We start from the raw sequence: 13479 nt of genomic DNA, 5'->3' as shown, positions 1-13479 counted from the left end.
TTTACTTTTTAAGTCAACAAAACACCACCTGGACAAAAATATGTAAAACAGACGATAGACCAGACGATGCAGTCAAGTGCTGACATCTGTTGTCAATAAATTCTATTTCGTACGGTTTTGAGTTATTTTTCTATGTGAGACTTTTTTTATGCGGTCCCTGTTGACCGACATAAAAAAATTATTATTTTTTTAATTGTAAGAATATGACAATTTAAACTCTTATTGTAAAGAAATTAATTCAGTTATTTTTTATAAATATATTTAATAAATATCAAATATCGTTCTCAATATTTTCAAACAATATATAAGAAATACTATGATAATTTTCAAAAACTAGGAGGTTAGGCCTGTAAATGTACATTGATAGACCTAAAATTACCATTCGGTGCAGGTATCTACAGAGAAATCTTATTTCTTCCAAAACTTTATAATTTACATGAACGATATAATAACTAAATTTAGCTATATTGTCAACCTTTTTCAATTTCTCCGGGATAAACTTCAACCTCCTGGCTTTCAAGCATATTTTCAGGTTTTTTTACTCTTTTGTGGATAGTGGTAAAACTTTGCACGTCGGAAAAGACATTTACTTTCTGATTGCCACTTACTTTCAAAGGCTACACTAACTTCCTCCATTTGAACATCAGTAACAAAAGCCTTAAAATAGATACCATTTTTTGCAGCATACTTCAGCGCCATTTTAAACAAAGTTCTGAAGCATGAGAATAAGATAACAATGTATATACACATTATATTTAATCTAATTATTGATGTTTTATGGTTTCATTTAAAACAGCAAAAGCTATATTCTACACAAGTTTTTGATAGGTGCTGGAGGGAGAAAGGGTAATGGCGTCTACGTATTACACATTGTGATGACGATTTGTACCTGTCCAGTTTGTATTGATTCAGTTTATATTAAAGGTAACTAAGAGACTTTAAGCTTCGTTTTATCATCTGTCCGGAAACATTGCGAAGGCTCATTGACATAATTTGGTCCGTCGAGGCGGATTCTGGTGTGGTTGGCGAGGGTTAAGCCTAATACAGACAGCAGCTATTTCATCCATCGACATCCAGCCGGATACCCGAAAACTTAAACAGTGAGTACCGTTTAATTGTTTCTTGGACGACGATCAATACGACCACGTGAATAGTATAGGCATTTCGGATACATTGGGAATTGGAGGACATCTTAAGGCATAACGAGCATTCAAGATGGAGGCACTCTTAAACCGAAGGAAGGTACTAAAGGGACGGGTAACCAGGATTGAAAATATATTAGAGGAACATGGAGTTCAACCTCTCGGTGAGGTAACGGCACAACTATATCTTAAAAAATTAAACACGTTATCGGACGAAATCGATCAGTTACAACAAGACATTAGTGGAGAATGTTTGGAAGACGAATTTGAGGTACATGATGCTCAATATAACACACTAATTGGTCGCGTGGAAGCCATGACTATTCGACTCATGACTGTTGAACAAAATTCAACAACCATAAGTTCAGTACCCAACAGTGCGACTGGAACAGAAGTTAAACTTCCAAGATTGGAACTCCCGGTTTTTAACGGCAAGTACGACGAATGGCTCTCCTTCCGCGATTTATTCACAGCAACTGTTCATAATAATTCTACACTATCTAGTGCCCAAAAACTCCAATATTTGAAATCCTCAGTACGACAGGACGCCGCTTTATTGATTCAATCCATCCCCATCACGGATGGAAACTATCAGGAAGCTTGGGATACATTGTTAAAAAGATACAATCACAATCGTGAGATAATTGATTCGTACATTCAGAAGTTATTCAAGCAACCCAACATTGCACATGAATCAGCCACTGCGTTACGACACTTACTAGATACAACTAATGAGTGTATTCGTGCACTAAAGGTATTAAAGCAACCTGTACAACATTGGGACTCTATTCTGCTGTATATCCTCAGAGAAAAAATGGATCAAGAATCTCGTAGACAATGGGAACTTGCTCAGAAGGACGCAGAAGAACCAACATTTAAAAACATAACCTCTTTTTTAGAACAACGAGCTAGAGCACTGGCTGTTTCCCAACCCAATATTCATTCTGACCAATCAAGGCCAACATCCAGACTTCGTCAGTTTTCACAGTCCAAGCAAATATCTGCTGCAGCACACCATGGTATTGTGCAGCCAGCATGTCCCATATGTCATGGCCCACATTCAGTTTTCAAGTGTTCGACATTTTTGGGCGCATCGGTGAACGAACGGAGAGATCTAGTTAAGAAGCATGAGTTATGCTACAACTGCTTGAAGCTTGGACATCCGGCAACAAAGTGTAAAGCAGGTCACTGCAAAAAATGTTCACATAAACATAACACCCTTATACATCAAGATGGCCCACATGACAGTGCAACAACCTCCAGCAGGGTTGTAGAACCAGAAGTCATGTCACACATGTCAAAGCAATCAAGTGGGCATAGACAAGTATTGCTATCCACTGCTGTCATTCAAGTGAGGAACTTTCAAGGAGAACTACAACCATGTCGGGCTCTATTGGATTCTGCCTCTCAAACAAGTTTTATTACTGAACGTTGTGCTCAGCAACTTAGACTGAAGCGGAAACCATCTAACGTAACTATTTCAGGAATTAATTCTACCGGTATTAGCACCGCGTCCAGTAGTTTATGCATTAACATAAGGGTTACCTCAAGCAATTCAGAGGATATTTGTGTAGAAACACTAATTACTCCAAATGTGACAACAAACTTGCCGAATTTCCACTGTGACCCGTCCAATTGGGCACATATAAAGGGACTTCAATTGGCGGACCCAACCTTTCATAAACCAGGCACAATCGATATACTTTTAGGTGCAGATGTTTACAATGAGGTTATTTGTCCAGGGCAGTGCAAGGGACCACCAGGAACTCCTAGCGCATTGAACACAGTATTTGGTTGGGTACTATCAGGACCAATAGGTTTGAACCAACCACCAGTTTCAGTCAAGGTTCATCACTGTAGTATTAATAATCAGCTAAAAAAATTCTGGGAATTGGAAGAACTGCCTGAAATAAGACATTTAACAACACAGGAACAACTGTGTGAAACCATTTTTTATAGTACACATTCACGTGATTCAACCGGCAGGTATGTGGTTCGTCTCCCTTTCAAAAACTCCACACACAGGCTTGGAGAGTCAAGAAAGACGGCCATTAGACGGTTTCAACAACTAGAACACAGGCTACAAGGGAACAACAATCTGTATAATCAATATAAATCTTTTTTGGATGAATATTTATCCTTGGGACATATGGAAGCAATTAGACAGGAGGAAATCCAGCTCAACCCTTCAAGGACATATTATCTTCCCCATCATGCAGTGTTCAAAGACACAAGTACTACAACCAAGCTTCGGGTTGTTTTTGATGCATCGGCTAAAACTACCACAGGACACTCACTCAATGATGAGCTTCTGGTTGGACCAAGAATACAGGATGAGTTACTCAGTTTGTTAATTCGGTTTCGGTTTCCTGTTGTTGCGATGGTAGCAGATCTTGAAAAAATGTACCGGCAGATTTGGATACATCCAGATGACAGAGATTTTCAAAGAATCATTTGGAGGAACCATCCAACCGAGCCTCTTAAGGATTATCGATTATTAACAGTCACCTACGGTACGGCTTCAGCACCATATCTAGCTACCAAGGTTCTCCAACAATTGGCTAAGGACGAGGGTGCAAGGTTTCCATTGGCAGCTACAGTGCTCACTCAAGACTTTTATGTTGACGACCTAATGACAGGGGCTAACTCAACAGAAGAAGCCCTTAGACTTCAAGCAGAACTCATTCAACTGACACAACAGGGTGGGTTTAATCTTCGGAAGTGGGTGTCAAATCACCCATTGATACTAGATGCAATTTCACCAGAACTAAGAGAGATTCAACTCCCATTTCAAATAGATAATGAGAAGTCAGTCAAGACGTTAGGTCTTCAGTGGCATCCTGCAACTGATCACCTTTCCTTCACTGCAACCACCTTACCAGAACACATCAATAGTACTAAACGAACAATCTTGTCAGATATTGCAAGGATCTTTGATCCGCTTGGCTTACTTGCACCAGTAACTATTCGCGCAAAATTGATGCTCCAAGAACTTTGGCAGCTCAAATCAGACTGGGATGATCACTTACCGAGAGACCTTGAGAAAAGATGGCAGGCATTTCGAGACCAATTGGATCAAATTAGAACTATCAAGATCCAACGTTGTGTTGGTCAGTCAAGTATCGAAGACATTAGTTTACACGGCTTTTGTGATGCCTCTGAAAGGGCGTTTGCGGCAGCGGTTTATTTGAGGACTATGGCTCATAATAAGGGTAGTCAAGTTTATCTCATAGCGGCAAAAACGAGAGTTGCACCCTTGAAAACAACCAGTTTGCCTAGACTGGAGCTATGTGGAGCTGTTCTTCTGGCAAGACTGATCAGAACAATTCAATCCTCCCTAAGGAGACCCATCACCGAAGTTCATGCCTGGTCAGACTCTACGATCACACTTTCTTGGTTATCATCGTCTCCACAACGTTGGAAAACATTTGTTGCCAATCGAGTTGCGGAAGTTCAAACTACTATTCCCAACGCCAAATGGCATCACATTTCTAGCGAAGAAAATCCAGCGGACTGTGCTTCCCGAGGGATTTCAGCAACTGAGTTACTATCTCAGTCACTTTGGTGGCATGGCCCTCATTGGCTTCTTGACACTCAATTCCCAGAAACAAATCCTGCGTTATGTAATAGTGCAGAATGTGCTGTCGAAGAAAGGAAGATCCATACCATTGTGGCTCACACTCGAATGGATGAGTCATTATTGACCACGTTTTCATCATTGTCTAAGCTAAAAAGAGTCACAGCATTCGTACACAGATTTATCAACAATTGTCGTCTTCCTGCTACTGCACGTCAGATAGGTCCTATATCAAAGCAAGAATTAGATTCAGCTCTCTTATATTGGGTTAAGGTGATCCAGCACAACAGCTTCGGCCCAGAGATTGAGGCATTAAGGAATAACAAACCGCTTCCAAGCAAGGGTAAAGTAACACAATTACATCCCTATCTTGACCACAACGGAATTCTCAGGGTGGGCGGAAGACTTAGATATGCGAAGATAACTCCTGATCAAGCACACCCCATCTTGTTATCACATCGTAACAAGCTTGTACAGTTACTCATAGACATGGAGCATAAGAGATTACTACATGGAGGTCTCCAACTAGTGATGTCAACCTTACAACAACGTTTTTGGATAATTGGAGCCCGGGACGCCATTCGACATCACATAAGACGATGCATTCCGTGCGTGAGACAACGTGCAGAAACTGCCCAACAACTTATGGGTGATTTACCGCCAATGCGGGTGAATCCAGCGCGTCCTTTCCTTAAGTGCGGAGTCGACTTTGCAGGCCCCTTTCAACTTCGCCTCATCAAGGGTCGAGGTCAACATTCATTCAAGTCATACTTAGCGGTGTTTGTGTGTTTTGTCACTCGAGCTGTTCATCTTGAACTAGTCAGTGCACTGACAACAGATGCATTCTTAGCAGCTCTCAAGCGGTTTGTAGCTCGACGAGGAAAATGCTCTGATATTTTCAGTGACTGTGGTACCAATTTTATTGGAGCAGATCGAGAACTCAAAAAATTCATCAATTATGTTTCAATCAGGCAACATACTAATGAGATATACAACTGGCTTGCCAACGAAGGCATTTCATGGCACTTCAGCCCTCCTGCAGCCCCTCACTTTGGAGGTCTGTGGGAGGCTGGAGTAAGGTCAGTGAAATACCATCTAAAAAGGGTACTTGGACCTCATCGACTGACTTATGAGGAAATGGAAACACTGTTGTGTCAAATTGAAGCCTGCTTAAACTCCAGACCACTCACAGCACTTAGCAGTGATCCTAATGATCTCACAGTTCTCACACCAGGACACTTCATTATTGGCGATTCCCTTTCAGCAATTCCTGAGCCAGATCTCACTAGCATCAATTCTAACCGCCTTTCTCGATGGCAGCTAGGCCAACAGATGTTGCAACATTTTTGGAGACGGTGGAAACGTGAATATCTTGTAAGGCTACAACAACGACCTAAATGGGCAGCCAAAAGGAAGAACATCAAGATTGGTGAGTTAGTGTTACTCAAGGAGGACGATCTACCACCCACAAAATGGAAGATGGCGAGAGTTTGTGAACTTCATCCTGGAGAGGACAATTGTGTACGGGTCGTGACAGTCAAATTGGCATCCGGTCAACAGCTCAAGCGACCTATTGTGAAGATATGCCCACTTCCTCTTGATTAACTGATTAGTGACACTGGTCTTGTAACCACGTCAGATTGAAACTGTTCTTTCAAGGTGGGCGGGATGTTCGGTATCAATCGTATTAGTGCAGAAAAAAGTGTATGTTTGGGAGGGGGCGCGTATGTAACGTGTTTGATAGGTGCTGGAGGGAGAAAGGGTAATGGCGTCTACGTATTACACATTGTGATGACGATTTGTACCTGTCCAGTTTGTATTGATTCAGTTTATATTAAAGGTAACTAAGAGACTTTAAGCCATTCTTTTGCAGCATACTTCAGCGCCATTTTAAACAAAGTTCTGAAGCATGAGAATAAGATAACAATGTATATACACATTATATTTAATCTAATTATTGATGTTTTATGGTTTCATTTAAAACAGCAAAAGCTATATTCTACACAATGTTTTAAAATTTTTAATTTATATAATTTGTCAAAATTTATACAAGTTTAATAAAATTTCTTCTTGTTGGAATATCTACAAGGCGTAACTTATAATAAAATTCTTTCAAATCATTGTATTGCAATATTTATTATTCTCAATTAACAATTATAATTATACGAGGTACTGTACATATACAGGTATAGCTGAATATGTATAATTGCATAATATATAACTTGATACAATTAAACGAAAAGGAACAACGAGCAATTATTTATTGTGACATCATCACAATGCCAGGCTGCAATTCTTCGTCACAATATTCTCAATTTTAGTAGTGTCTTGCCCCTGTACATCATACTTTTCCTGTTAGCAACAGAGTCATGCCGATAATCTATTTAACTCCGTTCAGGAAAAAATTTTTGAGTTGAAATAACGTGACTAGCGGCCCAAACCGGAAGTTCATACGTAGTTAATCGGGATCTCCTAAGCTTTCCATATCTAGTCTCAACTTTCATCAATATAACTCCGTTTTCGAGATTTAAAAAAAAAAACTCTTTTCTTCCTGTGAGAACTAAGAGGGTCTTTTTTAGCAAACCCATTATGGATTCGGCCAGAATCACAATGGGGCAGCCGGGTGGTGAGGGACAAAGCCCAACACAGTCGGACAGACTACACCTGAAAAATTCTTGGGAACTTTTGAAGCTGTTCGGAATCGATTCTGGATTCCCAGAGCGATAGGCTACCATCTTGACCACTCGGCCATTCTGCCGCCCCGTTCTCGAGATTAAGGAAAGATGGATAGACTCCCGAAACGTTGTGAATAAATGTTTTCAACATTTTAAAGAAGGTTAGGAAATTATAATTGGATTGAAATATGAAGTATTGTTTCCTTGTTTAGAAAATAACAAAAATTCAATTTTTAGATAAATTTATGTGAGGAAGAAGAACTTAGCTTCTTTATTTTGACAAAGAACCTTACAACTTTATACAACCTGACAATATCAAAGATTGCAGCAGAATTATGCCAAGTACAATCAATGGATACATTCCAGTATGCATCAAACAGTTCATCGGTACCGCGTGTACAAAAATGTGTTCCGATATTCACCGATGAGTTCACTGGTGCAGCAACCAATATGCATCTCACTCATCGGGTTGCAAATACGATGAACTCCGATGAAACAATATGGCCGCCTGCATGGTTATATTTAGCGACTTTATAAAGTAATCATAAAAAATTGAATAAGGCGGTTATCATGTAATATTATTAATCCTATACGTTTTAATTAAATATAAGATAATTTGACGATGATTTTAAAAAAATTTTAATATGTATAATTGAAACATATAGGCTGTCGCTATCAGTAAGTAGAAGACAATGCTTGAAAATGGAGCATGAAACGTTATCGTTTTTTGAATAACGAGCAGGGCCGGATTAACTCAAGGTCCTTCAAAACAGACAGTTTGACCGGTCCCTAGATATTTATCTCATTTGTCTATGCGATGATCCGGCCCTGATAACGAGAAGTTCTTTTAGGCTTTATCATAGCAACAGTAGTAGCTAATAAAAATATTTCATTATCATCATCATTTTTACTATTCATCTGTATAGTAGTTATTTTGACAAAATAAGTCTGCAAATGCCAATATAGCGCTGTTTGCTTCCGACATCTTGTTAGATTGCCAGACATTCGAGTAAAAGCTTATTAAACCGTTCACCGATTCATCGGTTGTGGCTGAGACTGATGCATACTGGAATGTACCCAATGTTTTTTGCATGACTTTGTTGCAATCTTTTGCAAAAATCGTCCACTGTACTTTGTATAATTTGACACATTAAAACATAAAAATAATAATAAACAACCGAATTGAAATTTTAAATGAACCAATTGAATTATAACAATTGAGATTTTAAATATATGAAATTTTAAAATTTTATTACAGTTATTTAATTTATTTTTGATGGGTGTCGTAAAAAATTTACTCGGTGATCATATATGATCATACGTAAGACAGGTTCTGTTTGTTATTAAATGATAGATTCTCGAATTGAGAATTCGAATTCATTGAAGGAGGATCAATGTAACAATATAATCTGGTGAAATATTTTAGATGTTTAGAAGAACATAGAGATTCCTGTGAAGTATCCGCCAAATACTTTTGCTTCGCCAATGAAACTTTTTTCAACTCTGTTCGCCCTGTGGACACTAAGGAGATATCTTTTAGTAAGTTCATTATGGGTTTAGCCAGGCCTACAATGGGGCGGCCGGGTAGTGAGGGACGGGGAGCGACATATCCGGACCACCCCGAAAAATTCCTGGGCGTTTTTGATCCGTCCGGATTCGATCCCAAGAATTCATTGTTCATATTGTTCATTCCAAAAAAGGATTTCGGAATGAACAATAGCATTAACATTGTACTAAATCTGTACTGTTTTCTATAATACAGAGTGTATGCGTAGTCCATTTTCAACTTTATCGACAATGTCGAAGGTGTTATTAATTTACATGGTTACAATATATGGATCGACTATTGTTAATTTAAACCATGTAAATATATAAAGCTTGATAGTTATAACATTAATATCGTGTATTGACATGCATCTAATCATCATTAAATAACTTATTTATCATAGTTTAATATTAAACATTTTAAATTAAAATTAAAAGTATTGTTTTTTATTAAAAGATTAATAAACGAGCTATTATTTATTGTGACATCATCACAATGTCGGGCTGCAATTTTTCCACACAATGCTTTCAATTTTAGTGTCTTGCCCCTGTACATCATACTTTTCCTGTTAACAACAGAGCCATGCTGATCAGCTCTCTAATTCCATTCGAGGAAATATTTTTGAATTAAAATAATATACTTAATCAGGGCCTCCTACCTCTAAGCGTTCCATATTTAGTCTTGATTTTTATCTATCTAACATCTGTCTCGAAATTAAAGAAGGACAGACAGACAATAGATGCCAGGGGGGAAATTTATAAGTCTACAATTTTTGAAAATTGCATCCCAACAAGTGATATAATTTACTTAAGGAAAGTAAATAAATATAATAAAATTAAATCGAGTAGAATAGAGAAACCGTAAAATAATGTTTTAAAAAATGGAATTACTTTTTAATTAACTTATAAATGAAACTATAATTCATTTTATATTAATTACAGGCTGCTATATAATAAGTTATTATATATATTACAAATTACATTATTAGCTTATAATTATAAGCTAATTACGCAATTTGCCTCTTAATTAGCATGTAAATTTTTAATTTTGAACATTTTTTATTGCTTTTATATCAAGAAAATTTTTGTAAAAATCTTGAACATTATATAATACAAATTTTTTATAATAAGCTATTGTATATAATCGTATTTTTAACATTTTTAGTTATTTTTTGGGGTGCAATTTTCATATTGATTACCTGTAGATTCTCATTGACGACCGTTAACCTTGAGAACCGAGTTATATAGATTAAAATCGAGACCGGATATGGAAAGTTTATGGTCCAGAAGCCCGATTAACTATATACGAACTTCCAGTCTGAACCGAAAGTCACATGGTTTTTAAATTGAAATATGAAAAAAAATTTGCATCCAACAATATGAATTCGTGTTTTTTTTACATTGTTATTACACAGTGGCGTGCCGTCATTGGAAGCGATGGAAGCGCCGATTCCACCTTTCAATGACCTTCCTTGAATTTTATAAAATATAAATTTTCATGTTTTAACGTACTTTGAATTAATTAAAATTAATATTTTATTATAACTGCATTATGTATCTTTTACAAATTTCTATACTACATGTGAAAAAAAAACGATAAGATTGCTATTGTATATTCGAATAATTCGGTGGCGGAAGGAATGTCGAAACCGGGTCAGTCTCCAATCAGCCAGATTATATAGGCATTAGCACATGCGGTTTACAGTGCACCAACCTCACCCGGTTTAGCTGGTAGAAGCGACACACTCGTAAAGAGTACAGCTTTATATCCCGGAGCGGTTGTGGGCTGTTATCCACCTGCCTGTCAACTTCCAAGCAGCCAGATTATAGGCATTGGCGCATGCGCTTTACATAGCACAAACGTCACGGTTTAGCTGGTAGAAGCGACACACGCGTAAAGAGTACGCGACTTTATATCCCGGAGCGGTTGTGGGCTGTTAGCCGCCTGCTAGATATTCGGCCACCCTCAGCGCCGGATCCAATAGGTGCGAGGCCCGATTGAATTTTTTTTGCGGGGCCCCTCAAACTTTAGATAACAAAATTAATTAACTGTTAATTTACATATTGAAATATGTTGGGTTTTTTTTTAATAATAATATACCTAGATATTTATTTTTGTAACATGTACTATTTTTAAATATATAAATTTTGACGTGATGCGGGGCCCCTTCAAACGCGGGGCCCGATTGGCACCAATCGCTCCAATCGCCTAAAATCCGGCCCTGGCCACCCTCGCCCGATTATGTGAATCACGAGCAGACTAGATCAACGGCGAGCAACCCGCGGGTCAGCTACGGCTGGCGAAAAGTTTCTATCCGGCCCGCGAGATCTTTAATAGATTATTAAATTGGAAAAATAACTAATTAATAGTTATTTTTCCAATTCTTTGTAATTTTCGAAAACGATAAGAAGAAATAAATGTAGTAATTAACTTTTTATTTATTTATTTCATATTTGCAGACTAAAAAAATTACGAGTCACAAGAAGGCGTCAATTAACTACTACGGCGCGGAAAAAAACGTAAAATTTATTCTGGCCCATGTTATAAAAAGGGTTGCCCACCCTAGACTAGATTTATAACAACCCAACCGATAGGAGTTTACTGGCACGTTTTTATGATAGTTCTGTATAGTTGACAGGAGTTTAAAAAAACTCCATTAAAATATTTGATATATTTATTCTGCGTTTATTCCGCTCTCCCATCTTATATTACTTACGGATTTCAATGTTAAACCGGTGATATTACGATTTAGTATGTCCCATCTGTAAGGGGATGCAGAAAAAACGTGTACAATTCTAGTACAGTGTTAAAAATTAACTGTTACTTTGGCAGCATCATTTACAACCAAATTTAATGAATGAGACATACAATGGTACAAAAAAAAAAGCTCTAGAATTTATTTTCCTTAAATTTACGATTTATATATCCGTTGTCATAAAAATTTGTCTTTCCACTGTTTTCCCAAGACTACAGATATTCAGGTACAAAGTAACTGGTTTCGACTTATTTCTACTTAAGAAGTGACTAAATAATTAAGAGATTAGGGAATGGGGACATAAATAAAACCCTGTTGAAAGAGCCAGAATTTTACTTCAACAAAAGCTTAACAGAACCAATCACTCGCTCAGTACAGTGGGAAACTGATTTCCGTGTACACCTGGTATTAAAACGAATTAGTTAGAAAACGAATGACTATTAAGTTTAACATAGTTAGATTTTTACAGCTACGGTGAGAAACGTTTAAAATTTACAACAGCCCTGTGGCGTCCTTTGAGATATACTAGTGATGCGACAAAAGAGGCATTTGACATTGACCGGTATCGGCACCCTCGGGATTTGGCACGCACACACTCACTACACACCTACCTGGACCGTCACTAGTTCCATCCATTAGCTACTCGTATCAAGATATTTGACTAAGTGGATTGTTTTAAGATTTAAAAAGTAAAGAATATTTTATGTTATTTTTATGTACAGTTTCTTTACAAAGCTATATTTTAATTATAATTTTCTTTAAAAGTATATTAATACAATCGAACAATACATTGTACCAGGTATGTATATCCATCGCACATTTTATTTCACCGAGTAAGTTTTTATAATTTATTTTTAATTTTAGCCCTTATATCGTGGCTAGCGATTCAGAATGTAATTGTGATATTAAAAATACATTTAGAGAAGTCTACAGTTTTTACTGGCTTATCGAACAAATGAATACGAATGGACCCTAGACCAGTGATTCGTAACAGGGGGCCGCGGTCCCTGGGGGTCCATAAGAAGTTTGCCGGGGCCGCCAAATTATGCAAAATTTCCTTCAGAATATAATAAAAAGAAAATTGATGTATAATCCGAATATCGTATTGAAAAGTGAAATAAGAAAGATAAAGTTTTCCTATTTAGTTTTTATTTATTTATTTTGTATTTCTTCCTACATACAACTTTGTTAGTACAGAAGAAATAAATGTAAATATGCTACTTACACCGCAGTATTTACTTCTTTTATTCCAAAGCAATTTTAAGAAACTATTAATGCTTGGAATTTTAAAAATAATTAGGAAAAATAGTAGGCTTTGAAAATTTAAATATTTTTGCAAAAGTTATGCAAAATCCTTACGACAAGTGGGCGTTTTAGTTTTAGTTTAGTTTTAGCATCGACATTGGATCGATTTATCGACATGTTTCTTATTTTATTTTCTGTTAAAAATTAATGAGTTTTCATGTTTAATTGTGAAGTTTGAATGTTATTTAAATAGATAATGAAATAATAAAGTTATGATTTACATTTATTATATAAAAAATAAAGCAATAATAAAAAAATCAATTTATTATAGATAAATTATCAAATTATCAAATATAAATTATTATTAAAAAATGGGGGTCACAAAAAAATTATGAAATATTTGGTGGACCGCGAGTATAAAAAGGTTAAGAACCACTGCCCTAGATCATCACTGACGCGCAATTAACTGATTGCCCCTGGAAGTCGGCTTCTTACAGGAACACAGCTTCCCTGTCATCAAATGTCACGGCACGCCACTG

General features: G+C 37.0%; 1 protein-coding gene across 1 annotated transcript; it reads left to right on the top strand.

The window, feature by feature from the left end:
- Nucleotides 1-1215: 1215 nt before the first annotated feature.
- On the top strand, nucleotides 1216-6324 carry LOC136990476 (uncharacterized). The gene has a single exon (XM_067288863.1). The coding sequence runs from the start codon at nucleotides 1216-1218 to the stop codon at nucleotides 6322-6324; it is 5109 nt and encodes a 1702-aa protein (XP_067144964.1).
- The last annotated feature ends 7155 nt before the right edge of the window (nucleotides 6325-13479 follow it).

Source organism: Centruroides vittatus, unplaced genomic scaffold (genome assembly GCF_030686945.1).
Source record: "Centruroides vittatus isolate TY-2023 unplaced genomic scaffold, ASM3068694v2 contig_1315, whole genome shotgun sequence".
In the NCBI taxonomy this organism is placed as follows: Eukaryota; Metazoa; Arthropoda; class Arachnida; order Scorpiones; family Buthidae; genus Centruroides; species Centruroides vittatus.
The sequence above is the reverse complement of the archived record's forward strand: the minus strand, read 5'-3'. Positions and strand labels throughout refer to the sequence as shown.

Bases quoted from the DNA above. Each gene is read 5' to 3' on its own strand.
- LOC136990476 (XM_067288863.1), top strand. From the start codon at position 1,216: ATGGAGGCACTCTTAAACCGAAGGAAGGTACTAAAGGGACGGGTAACC.